The 25,565-nt window shown below is 40.1% G+C and overlaps 2 protein-coding genes across 7 annotated transcripts in view; one reads left to right on the plus strand and one right to left on the minus strand.

Annotated features, from left to right (window-relative positions):
- Positions 1–228: 228 nt before the first annotated feature.
- LOC114942921 (uncharacterized) lies at positions 229–4,459 on the plus strand. 2 transcript variants are annotated; one of them, XM_029318403.2, is made up of 6 exons: positions 229–749; positions 917–1,478; positions 1,581–2,536; positions 2,626–2,848; positions 2,991–3,909; positions 4,147–4,459. In XM_029318403.2, exons 1-5 carry the CDS (start codon positions 655–657, stop codon positions 3,765–3,767), a joined length of 2,613 nt encoding a protein of 870 aa, XP_029174236.1. In that variant the 5' UTR covers positions 229–654; the 3' UTR covers positions 3,768–3,909; positions 4,147–4,459. The 2 variants fall into 2 exon arrangements, with proteins under 2 accessions (XP_029174236.1, XP_029174237.1); XM_029318404.2 differs by lacking the exon at positions 229–749 and having other exon boundaries at positions 1,000–1,062; positions 1,140–1,478.
- Positions 4,460–4,961: 502 nt separating this feature from the next.
- Positions 4,962–25,565, minus strand: part of tara (SERTA domain-containing protein 2 taranis) — a 47,962-nt gene continuing 27,358 nt past the window's right edge. For 4 of the 5 annotated variants that reach the window (XM_085481992.1, XM_029318535.2, XM_085481993.1 and 1 more), the window contains one exon: positions 4,962–13,688. In XM_085481992.1, coding sequence (XP_085338118.1) covers positions 12,351–13,688 — 1,338 coding nt within the window. In that variant the 3' untranslated portion in view covers positions 4,962–12,350. The remainder of the gene's footprint in view (positions 13,689–25,565) is intronic. The other variant, XM_085481994.1, reaches the window with a different exon arrangement.

Consider the following 25,565-nt stretch of genomic DNA (forward strand, 5'->3'; position numbering starts at 1 on the left):
GTCACATATACTTATTTATTTATATAATAAAAAAAATCTATAATATATAGAATTTAACTAGTTTAAAAAAATATATTTTATCTTATTGTTAGTTTTGGTTATAAAAAATTATTTGTATAATTTAATATTATTATTTTATATCAAATTTTCTTTTTTCACAGAAATTTTTATTATAAATTTGGAATTTTTTAATTGCACTTTATTAAATAAGAAAAAGGTATAAGAAAACAAATGTGTGCTTTGCAATTTTCTAGTTAATATAAATTCATATTTTATTTTATTGACTATATTTTATTTATTATAATTTATAAATTGCATGCAAAATTAATTATTTATAAATTACATTTACAGGCAATTGATGATTTTATATTATCATCTTCTAATCATTAATGTTAAAACTAGCATAGAATTTATATCTATAAATTTAGTGAAAAAATTATTTTTATAAAATTATAATCTGATATGTATAATAATATATATATAGTTCGGAAAACGTGAATATATCAGCAAAACAATCGCATTTACATTATAATCTATGTGAAGCAACTCTTATTTTTGTTTGTCTATGGCTCAAGCACGAAACGTCAACGAAAAACAGTTTTGATAAGAAATTTTGTTCTCTTACATCTGTACAATTAACGATAATTATCGAATATGAGAATCGTTTGTGCTGCATTAAATTGTAAATATTCATCGGAAAATGAAGATTTGTCAAATGTGATTTTCATTAATTTTCCTAACGATGACACGTGAGTACAATAAGATAGGTTATCTTAATGTTTATGTAAATTAAATAATACTTCAATAGTTACGAAATTGAGATTTATCATTATTCTTATATTTTCGACGATTATTTATAATTATCATATTAGTATTCTGTCAATGCTTATTAAAAATTTGAAAATAATATTTATAGAGCCAAAACGTGGGCAGAATGTTGTGGCAGATCGGATTTAGCCACAAAATCGAATGCAGAATTGCATTTAAATTATTACATTTGCTCCCATCACATTGAAGATCGTTATTACATAAGCAAAACTGTGCCTATTATTATACAAAAAGGTACTATTCCTACCTTATTTAGCATCAACTCGAGTACCAATAATGAGGATTCAATAAGTATATTTGATAAATCACAGCATCTTCAAGAAGTAGATGATAATATGCCTTTAACATATTGTGATATGAATGTCGAGATAGATGAATATCATGATATTACCATCAGATTTACCAATTTGTGTCGAATCTGTGGTGAATCTGCTTTGGATGGAATAGATATTTTTGCAGCCAAGGGTATAGAATTTAAATTAAGAGAAAAAATAAATTTACATATGCCTATTTCAATTGATATACAAGACTCAATGCCACATAAAGTATGCATCGATTGTTGTAATAAACTGGAAATTGTGCACATGTTAGTTGTTTCATGTTTACGAGCTGATATACGGATGAAAAGATTTTTAAATATTGAAAGACAGGTAGGAAAAAATATTATTAACAATTACAAATATTTTTACTTATAAAATACATGAAAAAAGTTTGAAAAATATATAATCTACAATGTGACTTTTTGTTTACAGGCAGAGTATGACAATAAATACAATGCATTAATTCATGAATATTCATTAGAGGTGGCTCAAGAAATATGTGTAGATGATGGTACGAATCCTAATTCATTTATTACAAATAAGATAGTAAACCCTTCAGAAACAAATTTGAGAGAATTGGGAAATGGTGTATGTTCTGATATACAGAATCATAATTTTCAAAGCATTACAAAGAATATTGTGCCATCAGAATTGAATACTCTGATTCAATCCTGTACAGAAGTTAACAGCAAAGTTAATGAGAATATTGCGGAAGAAATATTACAAATTCAACAAGATAAAATCCAGAATGAAAGTCATAGCATTTTATGCTTGCAGTGCCAAACTTTGTGTGATACACAGGAAATATTTGAGAATCACCAAATATTTTGTAGTAAGAAAGAAGACGTTGCTAAACATTTACCTATATCTAGAATTGCAGAAAATAAAAAGTATAGGAATGATCAAGTTAGCTGTAAAATAAAAAATTCTCAAACATACAATAAAAGTTGTGAAAATAAGCAAGTTATTGATAAAGCTGAATTATACGAATCAATTTATTGTACTGTTTGTAATCAAGCATTTAAATGTCAGCAGGATTATGACAATCACAAATGTCTTCATGAAAATCTTATTAATGGATTAAATAAGAAGTGTGGTCATTGTAAAAAAGTTTATCACAATAAGAAAGACTTGTTAAATCATATTGTAGAATCGCACGAGGGGCGATTATTATTTCAGTGCTCTACATGTGATAAGATGTACGAGAAATGGTCTAGCTTGGACATTCATGAAGCTACTCATAGACTAGATAAACCATACCTTTGCGATCTGTGTGGGAAAAGTTTTAAGCATTCTAATAATTTGAGAGGTCATAAAAGAATTCATTTAGATGAATCCATAAAGAAAAGACACATGTGTGAGATCTGTGGCAGTGCATTCAGATCACGGTAATAATTATAAGAAGTTATTCTGAAAATTATTTCAGCTATTTTATGTGTTAGTTTCTATATTATATTTTTTGTCTTATTTTGTATAGGTTTCATTTGCGAGAACATATGAATCAACATGATGGCAACAGACCCTATTCTTGTGAACAGTGTGGGAAAGCCTTTTATAAAAGGATTCAGTTACGGCAACATAAATTATCGCATGGATTTAATAGGCATACATGTCCAATTTGTGGTGCGACATTTAATCGCAGAGGAAACATGAACGCGCACATGAAACGACATAATGCGATTGGAACATATACATGTAGCGTAAGTGTATTTATAACTTGTAAAAATTCTGTGCATTTCATTGAATTTTCTTATTTTTGTGTATATTACTATCTATGAACTAGATATTCTTGTCGAAAATTGATTGAAAACAATATAACAAGAGAGAATAATTGATTTATAGGTCTGCGCCTACAAATGCAAGTCCATGAGCGAGTTGAAAATACATAGGAAAAAACATAGTGAAGAAGAAATAGTAGATAGTATCAAGAAGAAATGTAATGACAAGGAGATATGGCGGTGTAACGTCTGCAACAAGGTATTCCCAAAGCGCACTGTTCTGATAAATCATGAACGCGTACACGGGGACGATAAATTGTACGAGTGCGAGGAATGCGGTAAAAAATTAGCGAGTAAAAGCTCGTTGATATTTCACAAGAAATCGATACATCTGAGAGAGAGATCGCATATGTGTCATATATGTGGAATTGCATTTGTTTCGAAAGAGGCGCGACTGATTCACGAAAGGATACACACCGGAGAACGTCCTTATGTCTGCAAGGTGTGCAATACGCGATATAGATGTTCCAGTAATCTCAGTCAGCATATGAAGATCCACACAGGTCTTAAGCCGCACAAGTGTCATCATTGTAACAAGAGTTTTACGCGCAAAGGCGCGTTAATTGTCCACGAAAGAATCCACACGGGGATTAAGCCGTATCCTTGCGAGACTTGTGGTAGAAGCTTTTCGCAAAAGAACGATATGTTGAAACACGCAAAGACGCATAAATTAATGCAATGTAACGAGTGCAACGAGCTTTTCAGAAGGAAAAAAGATATGTTGAAGCATATGACAACGCATAAACAAGAGACTTCGGTGATTTCAAATTATGTCGATTCACCGTCACATATTCGAGTTTATGCCAGTACAACTGCCTCTTCGGATAGAGAGAGAGAATGAATAATATCAATTTTTTAATGGAAAATAATATTTTTGACTGATGGTGTTGGTTTCATCGTCTGAATTGAAAACAGATCCATGTCGAATAAGTTGTATCGGCTGTGGAACGTTTACATGGATATGTATATTTATATTTTTTATTGTAAGCATATAATAACAAAAATATTAAAATTCTTGATTTTTCTTGATCTGGACAATTTCTATTTAAAATTCGATTCGGTGACTTATGTAAATATTTTTAATATTCTTATTCAAAGATTGCAATTAAATTATAACATTTCATAGTACAATTAAGATATGTATGGATACGACTTGTATTATGTTATTAGTTTATTATACAATTATTTGTTAATCTAACAATTGTCTGATATATTTCCAGATTGTCCGAGGCCTGACGCTGAATTTTCGCAAGGAAATCAGTTGACTAATGAGTTTCGTCGATGTTATTATCCATAATGTTTTTCAAGAGAGACGAATGCCATATAAAACAAGGAATATATTAGGTATAAAATTAATTTTCATGCATAATTTTTTGCGATATATCGATATTATAATAATTAATTATTTTGAGGGATAAAATTATGAGATAATTGTTATCTACATAAGCTGCTAATTGGGAACTGAGAGAAAAATATGAGGTGTAATGAAAGTCATTGTTATATATAGAATAATACTCTTTATTGTTTTTGATAGTTCTTGTCGTTTTTCATATCGCACGTGCGCTGCAGTTTCTTTTTATTCAACTTTTGTCATTCAATATCCAGTTAAACGATTCTTCATTTTGACTGTCAGTTCTGCTGCTGCTGCTGCTGCTGTTGCTGCTAATATATTTTGGTAGAACAGTACGTGATACACAACTCCACGATTTTTTTTAGAACAAAGAGAAACGAAAAAGAAATGGCGACACGCCCGATCACTCGCAAACACACACGTGTGCCGTATTTATTATTCGTCGACCGCATATAGGACTAGAGTAATTGCGATTTCCCACATTTAACACATTTCTCTCTCCCACATTTGCCTGATTAAGTCGCATATTCTGTAAGAAAATTTTCACTCTATAAGTTCTGTAGCTCTGTGTAGTTGTTTCTTTTTTCGCTCTACAGTGATACATTGTTTACAGAGATACAGCGTTATAGAGCAATTTTATAGAATAGACTCACATGTATATTCCGTAAGAAAATTTTCGCTCTATAAGTTCTGTAGCTCTTTCTTTTTTTTCACATTTCGCTTTACAGTGATACATAACTTATAGAGATCCAGCGTAAAAGATTATTTTACCAGAAGACCATAAATCTTTCTCAATTCCTAAATGATCGAGTAGCACACGTGCTTTTTGTGCGCAAGTACAAACGTGGGCCTTGATCAGAGTCGCACGAACAGCGAATGTCATCGCTCAAAACTCGTCACGCGCTCGTTAACAATTATTTGTATCTTAATTAATTGTATGATTTTCTTTTAAACGCAGCGGCCTCGCAACGCCACGCTCCCTCCTTATTTATGATCGAGTTATGATCGAGTGATCGGCGCATGGTCGTCGACGACGATACACAATTACGCATCCTTCTCTCTCTTTCTTTCTCTCTCACTCTCTTTCTCGGTTGGAGTAATTAAAATCTCCGCGGGCTCCGCGTTAAATACGCGCGCACCCGGCGCGCGCGTTGCGAGTGCACGGCTGTCAGAGTCGAATAACAAGACGGACGACTCGTCGAAGAGAGTTTTTCCGATTTTTTTCGAGGAGCGCGCGATAATTTTTAGCGAGGATCTCCGACTGCTCGATCACGTTCGCGAAAGCCGGCACTAAAGGTCACTCGGCGCGGAAGAGATCGCTCTTTCGAGCCCTCGAGTCGTCGACGGATAGCTTCCGGAAAGTGCTGGCTGAAACCGGATGACCCGGAAGTGCCGTGCGTTTGCGTTTGCCTGACGACACCCGCCTCGATTCGCGACCGTCCTCTCCTTTTTTTCTTCTCCTTTTAATCCTATATTTTTTTCTCTCGTCTTTCTTTAAATTAATTATCTCTGTGTCTCTCTCTGTAACTGTCATCCTTTGCGCTACTATTTACAATGTACAACGTCGTGCATCCTTCCTGCCCTAATTTTTTACGACGGCGCAGAGATCGACGCGATCGCTTCCCCATCGACAATTCTTCTCATCGCTCCCTTCATTCCTGGAACTTTTACTCTTCGTTCGCGAGTTTCTCACGGTAAAGGAACAAGGTCGAGGGAGAGACGAAAATTGAGCTCGTAACTCGTCGGGTATAAATAATTAAATTTCAATCCGAGAATAAAATGATCTTATATAATTTTATTATAAGTCCGATATATTGAAATAAATTACGAGCTTAGCGAGTTATTCACATTGAGGAAAAAAATATATCGCGAATTTTGTATAACGTTTTAAATGTTGTGCAATCTAGAATCTAGAAATCTGTAAATGTAACTTGAAAAAAATAATTTTGCGAAAACTCGAAAAGTCGTCATGCACGCAAATAAAAACGAATATCATCGCCACGATGATGAGGAAGAATCGATCGCGGGAGCCCGTCGCCGTCTTATATTATTTATCAAGATAAATATATACATACATATATGTATATATATATAATAATAATAATAATAATAATAATAATAATAATAATAATAATAATCTTATACACATATACGCACACGTATACGTGTACATATACACTTTTTTCTTTATAATATATATAATATATCTTATTTATTTATATATATATATATATTCTCAATATTAGACTTATCCTCTTTTTCGCTTAAAACGTATCTCGCATTATTTATACTATGTACAAACGCCTCTCCATCCGTTGTCCCATTATAGAAAAGGAAGAAAAAGAATAATAATAAAAAGAGACGCGATAATATTATATATCGTGTTAGAGCGTGTCGCACACCGTATGCACGTCGACGTGTGCCGAAGATTCGCGCGCGACCTTGCCGTCGGGTTTTAACAGCCGTAACTTTCTCTTTCGGCGGTTTTTAGGCACTTCACGAAACGCGCGTGTCCGAGACGGCGAGCTACGCGTCCGCGTGATCGCGAAGGACCTCGACATACCCGATACGCCGCCAGCGGCTCGTTTACCTTTGGCCGAGGAAGCTGAGACTCCCGCGGACATACTTGACAGTTGCTTATTATTGCGTCTTTCAGATATTCGTGACGTCCGAGAAGGGATCTCGTAGGCGGATTTAGACTTCCTTAAGAAGGAAGTTTATGACTTCTTATACGCTATTACAGAGATGGAATAATCATAGATAAATGCATTCGTTAGAACTTTTTCTCTACATATCGAAATTCCGCTATTTTTATTCTTTAACTCGTCTTTTTTTAAATCCGCCTACAGTCGTAGATTTTATTCTTCTTCAGCGTAGACTATTGTCTATTGCGCTACGTCAATGATGACAATGGCCAACAGTATAGGACAGCAATCGAATTTGATTCATTGAACCTACGTATGTGTAGCAATCGACTGCGATTGCTGCCCAAGCAATTTGTCCTTTACGTATAGATTCACGATTGACACGAGTGCGAGACGCTGCTGGCGCGAGGACGTCATCGGTCTTCGTAACCCCTTCGGTATAACAGCTTTTTTTTTTCTTTTGAGAAGAGAATATACATTTTAGATCCTTCTTTGTATCCAGATAATATGCGAAGAGAGATGTACATAAATTACTTTTGATATCAGTTCGGATGTGCCCGATTCGCGAAGGGGTTAATTTACAGAAACGTACGCGACTTAAAACACGCGCGATGCTATCCGCTTCCAATAACTTTGCTTGATATTAACAATATCGTGGAAGAACAAACGCGACTGCTCCACTGAAAAACGTAGTGCATTAGGTATATATTTATGGATGTTTTCGCTCTGTGCTAAGTGCGATAATGAAAATTGGAAATTTATAATATATTACTAATTATACAATTATTATAATTATGCAACTGTAATTGAATCACAAGTAAAGTTATAATAAATTATAAATTTAAACTGATTTATAAAATATAACGATATAAGAGTAGTGAATGATTTAGAAGACGTTGCATCATTTTGTTTTTCCGCGGAGCAGTCAAACGCACGTCGCACGCGCGAATCCCCTCCTTCAGCGTACAATAAAATCGGAGGGTGAATCGAATTTAGAAATGAAAAACTCGTCGATTGATTCACTTCCGCTCGTTTCCCGAGCGTCGTGTTATTTTTTTTTCTTCCAATTCTCTTTTTTTGATAATTTTCTAGTTAGAAATAATTTATATAATAATTATATATATATATATATATATATATATATATATATATATTCTCAATTTTTCGGATAAACTTTACAAAAATTTCAAATATACACATTCTATCTAATTTACTTCTTCGCAGAGAGTTTCAATCGCTATCTATTCGGCGAATTTAAATTTTGTGCAGCAATAGTGAGAGATGATGACAGCTTCCTGTATAGCCGATACTCTACTATAATAAAACCAACTCTCTCGGTCGGAAAGGAGCTACCGCGCTTTCGTCTAATCACTGCTCTTTCCCTGAGAGATTTCGAGTCTTCGCATTTGTTCGATCTTCGGATCTCGTGGATCGATTCACCCACCGTTATTACATGATAGGTGGTCGTCTTCGACGCTCAACGCGCATACAAGGTCGCATATGTAACGCATACAGACATAAAGATCTCGTGTGTGACACTCTCGCGCGGTCAGATACATCGGTTTGTACGTACGCCTTTTTTTCCTTTATCTAAATTCTCCCCGCGCTTATTAAAAGTAATATTGCTCGTCGTATTCGCGAAGAAATCGCGCGGAGAGGGAAGGGGGAGGAGGGAGCATTATCGCGAGAAGAGGGGAGAGAGGATGTGACAGAAGATGTGTGCCGATCGTAATGCGCTATAGTACAAAGTAGAAAATGGAACTCGAGGAAGGATTGAGGATAGCGGTTCACAGGGTGAGATGAAAGGTTTCTTCTTTCTCGACGACTCGCGCGTTTATACTTAAGAGCTTAACTTAGTAAGTAACGCATATATAATATATATTTATATATAATATATACAACAAGTATCTATAGCATATCTCGCGTTATGTCTCTGTGTATATACGTGTTGTGTCGTACATGTCGTGTAATATGCGTTTATGTCCCGCGTGTCATCATAAGAGAGAGAGAACAATCATATATAATTACAATTTAAATCAACTCTATCATGATAGTTTACATTAGTCCTTTTTACACACATGCACTGCGTTTACACTCTTTATGTCTCTTTCTCGCACACACTCACATTCATCCACTCTCTCGTTTAAGTAATCAGTCGAGTCGATATAAGTTATTATATTCTCTTCGTAACGTTAGACTTTCTTAAATCGTTTAGCTTTTTTAAGTATAGCTGCTCTCTTGAATGAATTCGTGGACGTTGAGGGCGAGATCGCGTACGGATCCACGCGAGAAGATGCGTCCGGGATCGAGGGTGGGCTTTTTAAATCGAACCTTAACTCTCGAGCGTTCGCCTTCTTCGCGCGCGCGCGCGCACGCCGGCCACTCTCTAGTATTTATATTTAATATATATATGTGTGTGTACATATGATACATTAATGGGAGATCAGTGACGCGCAGTGGCCACCGTGCGACGATCCGAAGGGGAGAACGTTATCCCGATCTCTAAAATGCAGGTACATTTGTCGACGTCGTACGTCGAGACACAAGATATTCACACGAAGGCGCCGGCGTCTCGCGTTAATCTCTCCTTGGGATGCATCATCTATTTCATACATGTATGTAGTATACGCATGACGTGGGTCCCATTGCGTTCCACTAGACGACCGCAATTATTCCAGTTTATTATCTTTGCAGATTCATTTTTTTTCAACGCTCTGAAGGAATAAATAATTCATATTTTCTTCTAAAGTTTTTTTTTTTTTTCAAAACGTAACTCATTATCACTGATGAATTTCTCATTAAGAATATATTTTGCATTTCTTTAATATAAATTACCAAAGTTTCAGTTTTTATCTTATATTTCTTTCCTTCTTACTTTTTTCTACTTATTTATAAACAGGAAATTCGTAGACTGATGGTCATTCTGATAAAATAGTTAATGCGGAGTGTTCATTTAAAACGGTGGTTGAGTCACATCGGCCCACGTCATGCATTTTCGGGTTAACCCGTTGCGTTGGAGCTTAATGGACTTTGAAAACCTAATGGACTACTTTGCATGCTTAATTTTCACATTTCGACTTACAATTAGACATTGTGATTGAGTCAATCGTGACATATACTTCTTCGCTATGATTCGATGCAAGAAAAGAAAAAGTTGTAGATAAATGTTACTATTTGTCGAAAGAATAACTGTCGGTTGAAGATCACTATTATTAATTAAAAGTGAGTGTTCACGTCAAGAAACATACGTCGCTTTGAAATTAAAAATAACAAATATATTAGAATTATTTGTACTTTCAGATATATTTATATATACATATATGTGTGCATCTCTTAGAATATTAAAAATCAAGGTAGTATTCGTAAGACGATATTTCGTATAATCGCTGTATGAAAATAATTTTTGTTCCCGACAATGCTTCTCACGATGACACTCACTAGCGTTAAAAACATGCATTCTATTGCACAGCCCAAACATACATATATATATATATATATATATATATATATATATATATATATATATATATATAGTTCCAACGCAAGTATTTAAAACCCTTTCTTTCACCATCCTCATTCTCATAACGCGTAAACAATCGAGACTGAGTCGCATCAACCTATCTATCTACCTATCTTGGTTCAACAATTTTGACGAGACCTAACAGATACTTTTTGACGATTCGTCTGCGGCATTGCGCGAGATAAAGAATTATGCTCAAAACATTATGATGCGACCAGTTTCTCGATCGAGACGCCGACATCTCCGATTTACATCGTATCACGTTTACGACGGTAGGACGCGTCACGACGACCCCGAGCGACGGAGCGATCCATGCGAATTCGGTATGCGTTCGGCTTAATTGAGGTATGAATGTACGTGTGTATGCGTGTTCGTCTGTCCTAGAGAAAAAAGAAGCACCAAGCTACAGCCGCCCTGTAGCACCATATGACTTTTGTGTGTGGTGTGTGTGTGTGTGTGCACTTGCACTCGCGCGTGTCTCTTCGTGCGTCGTGCGTATAATATAGGCCACGGCGGTCGTATATATTATATATACTATGTGTGTGAGAATGAGTGTACATGGTTGCATGGTTGTGTTAGCGCGGATGGTGTATCATCGATGTTATCATCGATTGATCACATTCGCGTTCTAGAGTCGCAGACTCCGATGTTGAACGTCATTTCGTGAAAAAAGATCTCTCCCGGACGGTCTTCCTCGGCAATTTCAGAATATAACTTACGAAGAGGGAGAAGTCGCACAGAAAAGGGAGCAGAAACTCCCCGAGCCGAAAGACTTTGATCACAGTGTTCTCGTAGTTTTTCGGCCCCGGAGAAGCGAAAGCTTCTTCGTACTCGATAGCCAAAATTATCTCTTTCCCTCTCTTTTTTCCGTCCTTTCGAATTTTTCCGCGCAATAGGTATATCTTAATCGCTTTTCTGAAAACTCGCACGTGAATCTTCAAGCTCGCAGATGCAACGTAATAGAGTTTCAATCCTCTAATATACGCGTTTTATCAGGTGTCGAACATAGAATTACACGGATCATCATTACGTGTTTATTGGAGATTTGACGATTACCGATGATTTCCTGAAATCTGATAGCGGAGATTATTTTGAGATAAGTTAATCGCGTTTGCACCTGCGGAGAAAACAATACACGCGGGATAGCCCGATACGAAAAACCGTCCGAATTTCTTGCCGGGACATCGGATTATTCAACGCGAGTAGCAGCACCTGTCGATTCGCGAACAGTGAAGATTCTTCTCCATACAATCGCCCTTGCTTGCCCTTCTTTCCCTGGTTTTTTCAATGTTCTCAGAGCGTTCTGTTGTCTTGTCTGCACCTGCGAATGTGCCGCGTGTCATGACGCGTCCGTCCCTCGGGGAGTAGATACTTATTGTGGGAGACACGTTGATTAGCGATAGTGTAATAATAGTAATAATAGTAATAGTATTAGTAATAGTAGTAATAGTAGTACTAGAAGTAGAGTAGCGATAGTAGTAGGAGTAACCGTAACAATAGTGGTAAATAGTCACGGGAGGGTAGAGTAGTAGTAGCAATAGGGCCCACGGTGGTAGCAGTTATAATAGCGGTGGTAAAAAGAGCGGAGGAAGAACGAAAGTGTCGCAGGAGGTTATTCTCGGTATTGTATTTGTCTGTCCGTATTTGTAAATGTGTATGTGTGTAATTGACGCGACAATAATAAATTAACGCGGAGAGAGAGAGGGCGACTCCTCGAGAGTCGCCGGCCAGACTTCGAACGCTCCAGAGAGAGGGTGAGCCGTATTCATCGCCGTCTCTCGCCCGCGCACCTTCCAGGGACTTTTTTCGCAGGATTTTCGCGTGCTGGCCGTCGTCGTGGATCTACTTGCCCTGCGGCGTCAGCGGATAGAAATCGATGAGATGACTCAACGATGTCAAGGTCGAGGGCTATGATCCTACGCACATCAACGACTCGTGCGTACTACTGCTGCTACCGACGTTGTTGACGCTGGTGCTACCGACGACGTTGCTGTTGCTGCAGCTACTGCCGCAACTGCTCCCCGAGGACATTAGATGCTGCTGCTGCTGTTGTTGCTGCTGCTGATGATGCTGATGATGGTGATGGTGATGATGATGGTGGTGATGATGATGCTGTTCCTGGGTCGTTGTACTTCTCAGGATATCGTCCGTCGAGAGGGATGTCAGTTTCCACCCGGGCATAAAGTCCAGATCGAGATCGGGCGCTATGTCCACGTCCAGTAGTTCGTTGTTGTTGAGCGGGTCGAGCGGCGATTGGCTTGACAAGGATAGCACGCTGCCCCAGTTAATCGATCGGCTGTCGTCGCTGTCGCCGATGCCGGAATCAACGTCGGTTTCGCCCGACGACGTCGGTGGCACAGGGAAAGGTGTTAACCTACCCTGCTCAGGTGGTTGCAACTGAGCTATCGGTGCCGGTATGACCGGCTCCATGGGCGGTGGACTCCTGTCCCTTTCCATCTCACGTTCCAGGTGTCTCAAAGTATTGCAGATCAATACCGACCTGTGGAGGCTTGGATCCGGGAACTGGCGGTACCTGGCGAGCTTGCACATGGAGATATTCAGGACGGCGAGTCGCCGCTGACGGTAGCAGGCTCGACCGCGCCGGCACCAGCTCGACTTGGAGCCTTCGCAGCATCGCTCGTTCGCTCGATAACTCGAGCCGAGTTCCAAGTAACTCTTGCCGTTCTCGTCGCGACGTATCGTCGGCGGTTCGTAATGATGAAGCGCGCCCCATTGCGGCTGAGATCTCGATAGCTGATTGTAACCGTTGTTGCCGATCGGACTGACGGCGCTGCGCTGGTGATGATAGTAATGTTGATGATGCAACTGCGTCACCGTGGACGAGGCCGACGTTGAGGACGACGCCGGCGATTGTTGCTGCTGCTGCTGCTGCTGCGATTGCTGTTGTTGCGCCTGCTGCGTCGACTGGGAAGATGAATGGTGTTGTTGAGACGAATGTTGAGATTGCTGCTGCTGTTGCTGTTGCGACTGCGAGGAACTCGTCGCCGCTGGCTGGCACGGGTTCGTTGCCTGTAGGCAGGGTGAGCTCACCTCCATCTCGTAATACGACGTCGACGTCTGGTTCAAGGGCGGTCCGTAACTGTCGTCCATCGCCCACCAGCTACCGTCCACGCGTCCAAGCTTCGACGGACTCTCGCCCAAGTCCATATGGAATTCCACACAGCCAACACCACCCTCCAATTTGCGTTTTCCTGCCGTCGCCTGCAGACCCATCATTGCACAACTCTGAAAGCACGCATAAATCGCTACCATTAGCTCCGCGTACTTTCTCGTTTCTAACTCTATTTATAGAAAAGGCCGTACTTGAGAGAGACAGGGCATATTTAAATTTATAATTCTATATCGTATCATATATTTCGCCACTAACGACTAAAATTATTAAGGGACAGCATTATCTCGCGTATTCGTCGGCGTTAATGCAATAAAATCGAATGGGCGCGTTTAACTTGACGCGCCACACAGAGGCGAGAGAGGACGTGACTCAGACGCTCGGCACTCCGACGAAGCGACGGAGAAAATGACGTCACGCGACTCCCTAGCCCTGAAGAAAAATCATCAGTGGAACGCGAACGATCGCTGCTGGAGAGAGCCGGTTCGACTTCCAATAATATCTTATATAAATATCATCTGGTTCGCTGATATTCGTGACAGAATTCATAAATTCGAGCTCCGATTACTATGAAATATCAAATAGAATGTTCTTGTACTTAATTACAAATTATTTCGTTACCAAGCTGTATAAATAAAATCATCGAGAAGCGTACTTGTCATTAAATATCTTCGGGAGCTTGCGGAGTCTTAAATATGAAAGCTGAAGAAGAGAATGTGAAAAACGTGATACAGAGGGTGTAATTCTTTCGGGATTGTAATTCTTTCGAGTCTCGTCGTCGATCGAGCATAAGGGCGGGTCGAACTCGCGCGCGTATCTCGCGACCCTACGAAAGCGGCAGTACCCACGCAGCCGTGGATGATTTACGCGCGTACGAGGTCGCGCGAGTGAAAGTAAGTAAATAATCGTTCCTCCCTCCAGCCCTTGCTCACCTCGGGAGACAGAGAGACGCGTTTCTCCGTTGACGCGAGCGAGAACGCGCTCTCGCGAGCGTGAGAAAGAGAGGCCGAAGTAGGGGGAGGTAGAAGGGTGAGAGGGCAGAGGTAGGAAGAGAAGAGAGAGAGAGAGAGAGAGAGCAAACAGTGTATCGCCACGGTTGTGCTCGGAGATGCCGTGAGATGTCACCGGCGATATGTTCGTCGGCTGACCGAGTCCACGTGGCCACCACATGACGTTTGATTTCACGAAAAAAAAAGATACGAGGGGAGAGGGGGCCGGTGGGGTGGAACTTCACTTCGGGCGAGACCGAAAAAGTGACGGCGTCAACGTCGAGACGCAAGGTCGACCGAAAGGGTAACGCGACGAGGCTTTTGCCTCCTGGGCACGTGGACGCGTGAAATTCGAAACGAAGGCGGAGGAGAGGATGCGACCCCCAGAATCCCTTTCATAATCGCGCGATTAATCCCGTTACCAAAGTCGATTATCGTCTCTTTGACTTAACATCGCTAGACTCGATTATAGAGCGAATTGCCACTTATAAAACTTGGATAATTCGCGAAACTTTTGCAAATTTGCGTTAGAAATAATCGCGGATGCTACATTCTCCTATTCCGAATGTTTCCGACTCGCAACTTATTAAATTTCGAGTCTCTCATCGCGTTCGAGTTAAAGAGAAACGTAATTTTTAAAATTGATAATCGCCAGAAACGATATTATTCCACAAAGTGTCATGACAGATCGAAATCCTTTCAGCTTAACGATTTTTGTTCGGAAAAGCGGAAAGCCGATGTTCCTTCGTAAGAAAAAGCCGACGAAGAGAACGACTATATGTCGTTTCGCTCAAACTTGAACTAAAACGGTCAGCAAGGTATTAAGTTTCGTCAATTTTTCATATAGATTCGTTCGCTGACGAAGTTTGCCATGAAGACAAACCGCGCTAGCATTTCGCACGGAATGTTTCGAGGCGATAATAGGATTCGTTCGACGAACAGACGTCATCGTCACCGTATTTCCATCGAACTCGGCCTCCACACGTCACTACCAAAGCAGTGCCGATAGCGCACACAAGCTCTACTCTTATAGCTGTAGTCACGACCGAATCTATCGCGAGCGAAGACGCAGACGTGATACGTTTCTATATTCTCGCTGCTCTGTTCTCTCTCCAGAATTTCTAGAAAAAAATTACAAAGTCAACAGATGACTCTAAATTACCATTTTTTTAAATTATATTATAATTTAATTAAAAGAAAAATAAAAAAAAATGACATGGTAAAAAGTAAATATCTTTGTTTGAAAAGCGCGATCCAGTCCGACTATAATGGATCGGAGCAATTTCTGCTCGCTGACGATGGTAGCTACGTCCCTGGACTCGAGTATCTCTAGCGGCAACAGCTTGTGCTCTCTTGCGGCCGTGTATATCCGCCGCGACCGGCCGTAGCGGCCTACTTGGAATATGACTCGCTCTCGCGGAGAGATTCTCCTTCCAACGCGACGTGGTCAACCGGTCAGCTTGGAGCTCCGAGGAACGTTCGTGGAATCGTCGTGGAGGAAAAACAACGCGCGATGGATCTCATCTCGCCTTCCGACGTCGAGAAAACGAAACGCTTTTTCCGAGGAATTCGTTTTTTTTTTTTTTCCCCTAGACTACATCTGCGATCGGAGTAATTTACGACGTTCTTTGAACGAATTTTGAGATAAATGATGGATTAATTAAATAATTAAATCGTTGAGAAATCATGCATATTCAAAAACGTGCGCGCTACTTGAAATCTAGGATGCAAAATGTGACGCGCAGATGTATAATTCACTTATCATCGAGCGAGAGAGATAGAGATATCTGACGTTTTTATTTTACTCCATACTTATCACCGATAGATTACTGCGCGAGCACTACGAAATCTTAGTTATCGCGCGAAATTATATAATTGTATAATTCGTAAGTATCGTACAGATTGGCGGGGAAAGAATATTCACGCTTCGTATAAATCATCCCGTATATACATCGGGGAATCGAGGACATATACACACGAGCTAATAATTTGGTCGATCGGCGAGAAACTTTGTTATTGTCCCGCGTGATGTGACTCGAGGCTTCGTACATATACATACATATGTGTACACGATACTTGGGAGTACACTTGAAAATTTCGGCGGGATTCGGGCGGGCGGTTACGGATGCGGTCGTAATCTCGGCGTCTCCTCCTCTTACGTGCGATATTTGCGAAGCGTGACCGGGCACTTGTTGAATCGACAACGGGAACGGGAACAAGAGGAACACCGGGGGCGACGGAGAAAGGAGGCGAGAGAGAGAGAGAGGCCGGGGCAAAGCGTAGAGGATAGTGCGGGAGAAAGGGGCGGGAGAGACGGATGGACGGTGAAAGGTAAGGTGGTTAGGGAAAGGAGGAAGTGCAGGGTGGGTGGGGGAGGCAGGAAGGGATGAAGAGGTACAAAACGCGAGATGAGAGAGAGAGAGAGAGAGAGAGAGGGTGACCGGTGTGAAAGAGGGTCAGAGGAGGACGAGGGTGAGACGACACACAGATGGGACAATAAGGGAGAGGGAGGGACGAGAGGAGGAAATACACTGGGAAGGATTAGTTGTACGTGGCGATAATATGCGGTTCTTAACTGCCCGTAAATCAGAGTTGAGAGGCGCCACGCCCCGACGCTCCTTTTCCACTCGTGAAATCCTCCCAAGTTGCATCTCGTTTGTAGATCTCGCGAATCTCGCGGCTTCGTGTTCGTCGATATCGTTATTAAGGGAATCCTTACCAAACTTTGCCCAAATTAAAAGACGATATCTGATATTTGATTTGAAAACAATGAAAATATGTCCAACATGTCGATATCGATTATTAAGGGAATCCTTTAAACAGATTTGCCTCCAAATGACTCTGAAATTAAAAGACGATATCTGATATTTGATTTTTAAAAAATGTTAAATATGCATCGGTACCTATGGTTTGATAAAAGGACTCTCCGACATGTCGACTGGTTTCCCAGATATTTCCGCAGATTTACAGCCTTCGCGGCGAACTCGGACTGCATAAGTTGCTTCGATATATATCGTATTTAAATATAAAGGAAATCATAGATTCCGCGACGCGTGGCAACTTTGACGGCGAGTGATAAAACGGATTCGCCACGAGCGAGCAACAGGCGTCAAGCGAGCGAGGGAAGAATAACGAAAACATAGGGAGCATAAAACCCGGAGAAGTTTTATCGCGGTTCGAAACCCGGAGACGAATACGAGGTAATCCGGTGCGCCGCGAGACTTCGATAACCGTATAAATTGTCGGGGAGTATAAAAAAAAAATAGGATCTCTCTCTCGCGCGCGCTAAGAGAATTCGTCGCGTCGCGATTCGATACGAATCAATGATCAACGGAATGCGGATGATGACACGTTAGAAGTGGAGGAGCCTCGCGACGTATCCGACTATAACCGGATGACGAAACGGGTGAGTTTACACGTGCGGATAAAGTACTTGTAAATAATTGAAGAACCGATATGCGAGAAGCAAGAATCGAAATCCAGCGGGTCCAATTTCTTTGAGATTGTGTGTACGAATCAGCGCTCGATATCTTCATATATGATGAAATATTTAAATTATCATTTATGATTTAAATATGTACACGCAGAGAGAGAGAGAGAGAGTTCTGCCTTAGAATTTATCCTGAAAATCATGGTAATCCTGGGACAATACTGTATTAGAATTTTATGAGTTTCTGTTTGCTACAATAAAAAATATTAATATATCTGCCACGATAAGAAAAAATATGTTCGATTAATTTTACTATGTACATATATATTAACCTGTTTTTATTGTGGTCAATATTTATCAGAGAAGCTCTTATAAAATGCTTCCTGTATCATGTTGTCCCATGATTATCATAATTTTCAGGGTGAATTTTAAAAGGAAATTCTCTCCGTGTGTATATATATATATATATATATATATATTTGTATATAAGCAAACATTAAATAAATATATAAATGAAAATTTAGGTAAATTCTAGGTGCAGATTGTCATTAAATAATGCATAGATGCTTAATAACAGGAACGCTCTTCACTAATGAGCAAGAAATCGCGATAATGATGGACGATTAATCAATCAATGATCTCGCAACGCAGGGCTCCTGACTATCATAATACAACTGAGATTAAATAAAAAAGAATGAAAAAATCTGAGAAGAAATTTAAGGATACACACATACATATGCGCATCCGTTCTCGCCGTCGAGAAAGGAGCGTTTTTGTGAGCGTATAACGCAGTGGCGCAAGATAGTAACGGCTAGTAAAATCCCAAGTGGAGAAGGTTCGCGGTGGATCCGGCTCTGCCAGGCGATGAGGTAATGTTTGCCTCGGACGGCCGCATCGAGTCGAGTCGAAGCTATCTAGCAACCTCGCGCGACAGTGCCGAAGCTAGAAATCATCGCGCCTGCAGACTCGCGCGATCGTTCATTAGCGCGTTAACAAAGATTCGATTCTCTCTCGCTGCTAAGGACAAACTGCGATCGCCCGCGGTTGCGCGTTATCTGTCAAGAAGAGCGACTATTATCCGCGAGCGGAGCGGCAGAGTTTATCTCTCGGCTAAACGATCGAATGTTTCTTCAATATTTTATATAAAACTGTAACAAAATGTCTAAATCTCTTACTAAAAAGTACATTTAATCTTGGATCTGCGCGTATATATGTTATTATATTAATGTAATATAAGTACAAAAAGGGTTTCCAAGTGTGACATATTTAGAAAAATGCAGATAAAATCGTTCCAACTACGATCAATTGTAAATGATATTTAATTTGAAACGCCTGAATCAAAGCTCGGTTATTTCATATATATTACCGATATAGTTTTAGTCGTGCTAGTATAATGATTAACGTAACTAAATTTGAAACATTATATATAATTAAAAGAAAATGTCTCAAGCAATTAAACGTACTTCAGTATAAAACTTTCTTCTAATCTAAATGGTGCATCAATTTTGCGGAAAGTGCGAAATAAATGGATGAAAGATGAGAATTGGATGAAATATATGTGTTGGCTTTGATATATAATATTAATATTTCTAAATCCACTGTCTTCTGCCGGCCCTGCGCTTCGAAGGCTGAGTCGGCCGAGAGACCAGTCGTCGGGTAGATAAAAGTAGTCGGTGTATGGTGTTGGTGCGGACACACACGCGCGTGTGTTGTGTGCGTTCACACGCGTTCGCTGTGATATCGGCAGTGACGCGCGCGATGGAAGAGTACGAGTATGTATATACATACATATATATATATATATGTGTGTGTGTGTATATATATATAATATATATGTATATGAGCATAAAGGTATGCGCGCGCGCGCGCGAGTTGAATTTTCTGCGCCGCGCGCACACACATACACACGCACACGAATGATATCGAAGCAACGTTGGCGCGCCACGGTGGTCATGACAGCATGACGTCAACCGGCCGTGTGTTATTTTCGAAAGGGGACTCGACGGTGGCGGCGCCGAGAGGAGAAATTGCGAAGCGGCGCAAACAGCCGGAGCACGTCGCTGTCGGACTGTGAGGAACAACGAGGCGAGCTCCGGGCGATGCGAGCGAGCGAGCGAGCGAGCGAAATATGTCGAAAGGACTCGCTCGGTTGCGTCTTGCGTCGTGGATGGAAAGTATTTTTATTAAGACACACGCAAATAGCCACGAGAGCGAGTTATTAAAATTTCGCTTTACGTAAATAAATTATGAGCTTGCTTCTTTATTTAGGCGCGCACTTGCATCTCAAAAATTATGATTACGATCAAGATATTTATTTCTCTCTCCTCGGCTTACTTTCTTCTCGCGTTTATCTTTTCGTTTCCGATGCAATACTTCAAATTGTCATCATTATCTTCTATACGATTTGTTTCGCAATCGTTTTCTAGTACGATATTAAATTAACTTTATTCTGTCCAAAGTTAGAAAGTTGATAAAGATATATGATATATTTGCAATATATGTCTGCGTTATTCGATTAAATATAATGTCGATTAAACATTTATTTTGTTAAATATAATGTTAATTAAAAATGTATGTTATAGTAATAAATATTAAAATAATATTCTCTCTCTCTCCCTCTTACACAACACAAGTGTGTCTAGAAAGACGGATCTGACGTTACAATATCATCTCTCCCTTTCTCCTACTTTCTCGGTCCTACCGTCTTGATATGGAAACCCATTCGTATACTGACGTTTCCCTTTCGTCACAGCTATCACGTGCGCGCAACTGGATCGAACGTCCCGATTTGACAAATGTCCTCGGGGACGCGACCGGAGGAGGGTCCTCGGGTTTTACATAAACCGCGGCCAAGGTCGAAACACTATCGTTCTAGGAGATCGTCACGTTAGGTACACATTTAATCTACGATATATATATATATATATATATATATATATATATATATAATACGTGTAAAATATGAAACGTCAAAGAAATCTTTGCCAATGACGAAATGCTGACGTATATATTTTCAAAGTTACGTCCGAGAAGCGATTCCTGGCGTTCGAAGAAACCCCGTTGTCGAAACTCGCCGCTATTCTGGAGGCTGACCCAACGACGACGAGTTTAGCGGAGTAAAGTCCACGGGAGATTAGCCATGCGCTATCGCAACGAGCGCGCGTGGATAAGATTGTACCGCGCCGCGCCGGTCGACCGGCTTCAGGCTTCAAGGACTTCTTCGCTCTGTTCAAGGCAGTTAAGACGTCGAGACGAAATTTCTCGCCGAGACTCCCGTTGCTCGATCTATTTCATACAACAGGGACCATCGATACATCATTAATCATACATCGTTCCAGAAATGATTGATACATTTTTTTATGACGTAAAAAGAAAAGCAATTTTGATTATTTATAAAAATCTGAAGAAATTAAATAAGTCTCATCTTGAAATAAATCCAAAATGAATTAAACCTACAAGCTATTAAACAATATAAATTTCTAAAAAAAAAGTAAGACTCTTCTCTCGACCGTACTGGCATATATTATTTATTAAATTACAACGTTTCGACCCTTCTTTGAGTCCTTATCAAGTGATCTAGATATACATAGAGAAGAAATACAGTACAGAGATTAATACAATACAAAAATTACTTCACTTAACAATATTATAAAATAATAAAAAAAAGCGAAACATACTTGTGAAAATAAAAATAAAATTATAATTTGAAGATGTCAAGAACGAACATAGTGTCGGTTCGACAACACGTCAAGACTCTTAGACGAGTTATGAGAGACTAAACGACCTTTATTATTTTGTCGTAGATATTACTTAGATTTTTGGTATCCTTTTGTAAATTAATAGCGTTATTATTTTTCTTAATAAAAAACATTTCAGCGATTTCTCTTTTTCTTACGCGTTTTTCACTGTGCAAAATAACCGGCGAAGTCCAGTCAAAATCGTGATCGAATTCAATTTTGTGTTTGCTGATAACTGATAAATTACTCGAATGCATTTTGATGTTGCTGAAATGTTCCTTTACACGTGTACATAGATGTCTCTTTGTTTGTCCGATGTATGACACGTTGCAATCATTACAATTAATTTCGTAAACTACTTCAGTCTCTTTTTATGATTCGGTTTTTTAAGAATATTATGAACAACATTAAATCCGATATTTTTAAAAATTCGATCGATATCGCCTAAGCTATTAACATAAGGTAGTGAAATGAAAGATTTATCAACAATATTTCGCTCATTCATGTCTCTGTGTTTTAAAAAATTAATCCTTTTATTAACCCTTTTAAAAATTTTTTAATAATAATATAAATTTCTATTCACATTTCTGCCAAAACTGTTTTTCTCGAGATAAATAAATGTCCACGAGGAAAAAAAAAAAAAACTGAGCGATAATCGTAGACGTTCGAGACACCCGCCTTTTTCGGCGTGACACGAGGCTCGCGGTCGAAAGCGGCGCGCGGGCGATGATACGTCATCGGGCGCGAAATGCGCGCGAGAGTCTGCGAAGCTTCACCCTCGAGGGACGGCGGGCACGTGTACGAATCGTCGGTCGCGGGGCGGCCTAGGGGGCGAGAAACACGCGGGGGGGATTGTTGCGATGCGTCTCGACTGTAACTATCCAATAGGCGACGTCGACCCGCTCATTCACTCCTCCGCCACCCCCGAGGCATCCCCCGCTCAGTTCTACGCCACGCGATACATACGAAAGCGCGTAGGCGATCTCTCCAGCACGTAGATACGCGACCGCCCTTGCTTCGCGCGCGCCTGGAAATGTATATAGACGTGTATATATATATATATATATATATGTATATAAACGCCCCGTATATATGCCTCCCGACTGGTAGATACCCTACCCTATATACGAAGCGACGAGGAGAGCCTACGCGCCAGTCGGGCCTACATTAGGGGATGAATAAAGGAAGGTCGCCGAAAATGGAGGGTCGGTTCCCCTGGTCCCCAGTGCCTCTCATTCCAAGTATATCCCTTCTTCTCCCCCTTTTTTTCCCCTCCGAGTCATCTGCTAGATTCGATAGACACGCACGTGCGTTCTTCGAAAATGTTTCACGATACTCTTTTGCCTCGCGAAATCAAAATTGTATGTGTTTTTATTTGACACGTCAAAACTTTTCCATCACATATAATATTTAAGATATGACGTTATTTATATATAAATTTTCTCTTTAATTATTTGTTGAAATTTTCGATATTATATTAGATTGTATCAAAATGTTCCTACATATGTACGTGTATAGATTATTTTCAAAAAATAAGTAAAGATTGGCGAGATTTTCCTTTTGCTTCGAGATGATGTCGCGAATTAAGAATGATCACGTGGCCTTTTACATAAGCCGAACTGAGCGTCACTGATACTATCTATAGGGGCGCGTGACATCTGCGGTGTCCTGAAGGGTCCTACCCCGAAAATCGGGGTGAACAAAGTGGGGGAGGAAAAAACTCGAGGACGGAAAATTGAGAGACGCCGGCAAGAGGACGAGCAGAAACGAAAAGCAAAAAGGAGAGAGAGAGAGAGAGAGGAGATAGAAAGCGCGAGCCAGAAATAGGGGAGAAAAAGGACGTCGAAAACTCTTGGAAAATAAAGCGACAGGAAGCGTCACCCTAGAGATCGTTAATTGGTCCGTGCCTACTAGCAGCGGAGTCAAAGGTTCGCGCGTATCCCCCGTAATTCGCGATGTCTCAATTTGTTTGGATGACAGTGAGGGCATGGTTTCGAGCTTCGTAGGTCACGTGGCAAACTCCGAAATTATTACACCCACCAACAACGAATTTCCATAGCAAAATAAAAATATATTTAAATTCCGCGAGAAATTCCGAGTTCAGAATCGAATACCTATACGATACACAAATTATTTACGTTCGAAATGACTACTTTGAGAGACGGTACCAACTTTCGGGTAAGTAAGAAACGAAGTCGCGTCGAAAGTAATTCGCGTTAAGGCAAACTTCCCTTTTTGTTCTATCGAGAATTCAAACAGCTTGTGATGGATGCATCCGTGCGCGCATCACCATGCGCGCGCACATATACATTGCGAGCGAACGAATGTATACCTTACCTTCGTGTGGGAAAGCACGGCGGCTGAAAAAGGGGGCCATATGTCGGGCAATGGCGAGCACCCCTTACGCGTGGGAGTATCGGTGTGAGGATACACACACCCACGCACACACGCATGCGTCACTCTCTCTTTCCGATACATTTTTTTGCCCTCGGATTTTTTTTTACCGTGGTCGCGTCTTCCTGCTTACGCGCGTATGTATGACGCGGCGTCCCTCCCCCTGGTCCGTCAACCCCAAATCCCCTTCTCGTTCGCCCTTCGGCGTCCGTCATCCAGCGTCATGTGGAGCGCAAAGGTTTTTATTTCAAATATTTTCGATTTCGATGAAGGGAGAGAACTCGCGTCGATTGACCCGTCTATGAATGGAATGGCGCGATCAGTCGGCGTTAAAGTTGTAAAGCAGTGTATATCTCGAGATATATCGCACATATACATTTTTATCGAATGATACCGAGTCTTTTATAGATGCCGAATGCGTTCTTTCGCCAATGAATTTTTTAACAAGTTTAAATACCACTCCCCGAAAAAAATTAATTTTTAATTAAGCGCATTACGGTCGCACACAATGAAAAATTCAATCTACGTAAATAAAATAATATAAAATGGATTACAGCATTGTGATAAATATTGAAGAAGGCGAATTTTTGTTTTCCACCCGCTTTATTCGAGAATAATAGATATGGGATTGGTGAATTTCGCGGTTGCTTTGTACAAAAGATGGGATTAAAATAATATACTTAAAGTCCACGTTAAGATAAAGCAGAACAAGGGATAAAAGACGGGGGGGGGGGGAGGGGGCGAGGGAAGAGATAGAATAAAGAGCGAGAGGCAACGCGCGCGCGCGCGCGTAACCTGTTTACATCCTAAGAGTGTGGGCGCGCGGGATGAAGTTTACGATGTCCGTGGGACACTTGAAGGAGAGAGAAAAGGAAAAAGACAAGGTGGACAGTTTGGACGTAGCAGGTGCCGGCTGGTCAACAATGGGCACGCGTCTGCTTTGCACATTACGCGAATACTTTCCACTTGCGAGAGTGATCGAAACACGACTAAAAATGCGTCGAATTATCGAAAGTTCGATATATCGCGCGAAGAGAAAAGTATTTTTCTCCGCGAAATATCTCGAAATATTTATTTAATTTTATATATACCGCGATGGGGAATATATCATAATTTACGTAATATAGAGAGATGACGGAAATATTGCGGGAATATTTTACCGATTGCAAGATTGCAATATTGCAAATACATGAATTTACTTTAATGTAAATATATAATTTAATTCAAGGTTTGATATCGCACGATATTTTTTCTAAATTAGTTTGTTTTTTTATTATCTCGTTTCACACGAAGATTATTATGTCGCGCTATAATTTTGTCACGTTGCACCAGGTTGTTTTTGATTTACAAATCAAAATAACTTTGTATTTTGCTGTACAAATTAGATTTTATCTTCCATTAGTCACGTCTGAAAGTAAGTCCCCAAGAATTCCGAGGATGATG

Source organism: Nylanderia fulva, unplaced genomic scaffold (assembly GCF_048542155.1).
Source record: "Nylanderia fulva isolate GAGA-0341 unplaced genomic scaffold, ASM4854215v1 Scaffold2, whole genome shotgun sequence".
NCBI lineage: Eukaryota > Metazoa > Arthropoda > Insecta > Hymenoptera > Formicidae > Nylanderia > Nylanderia fulva.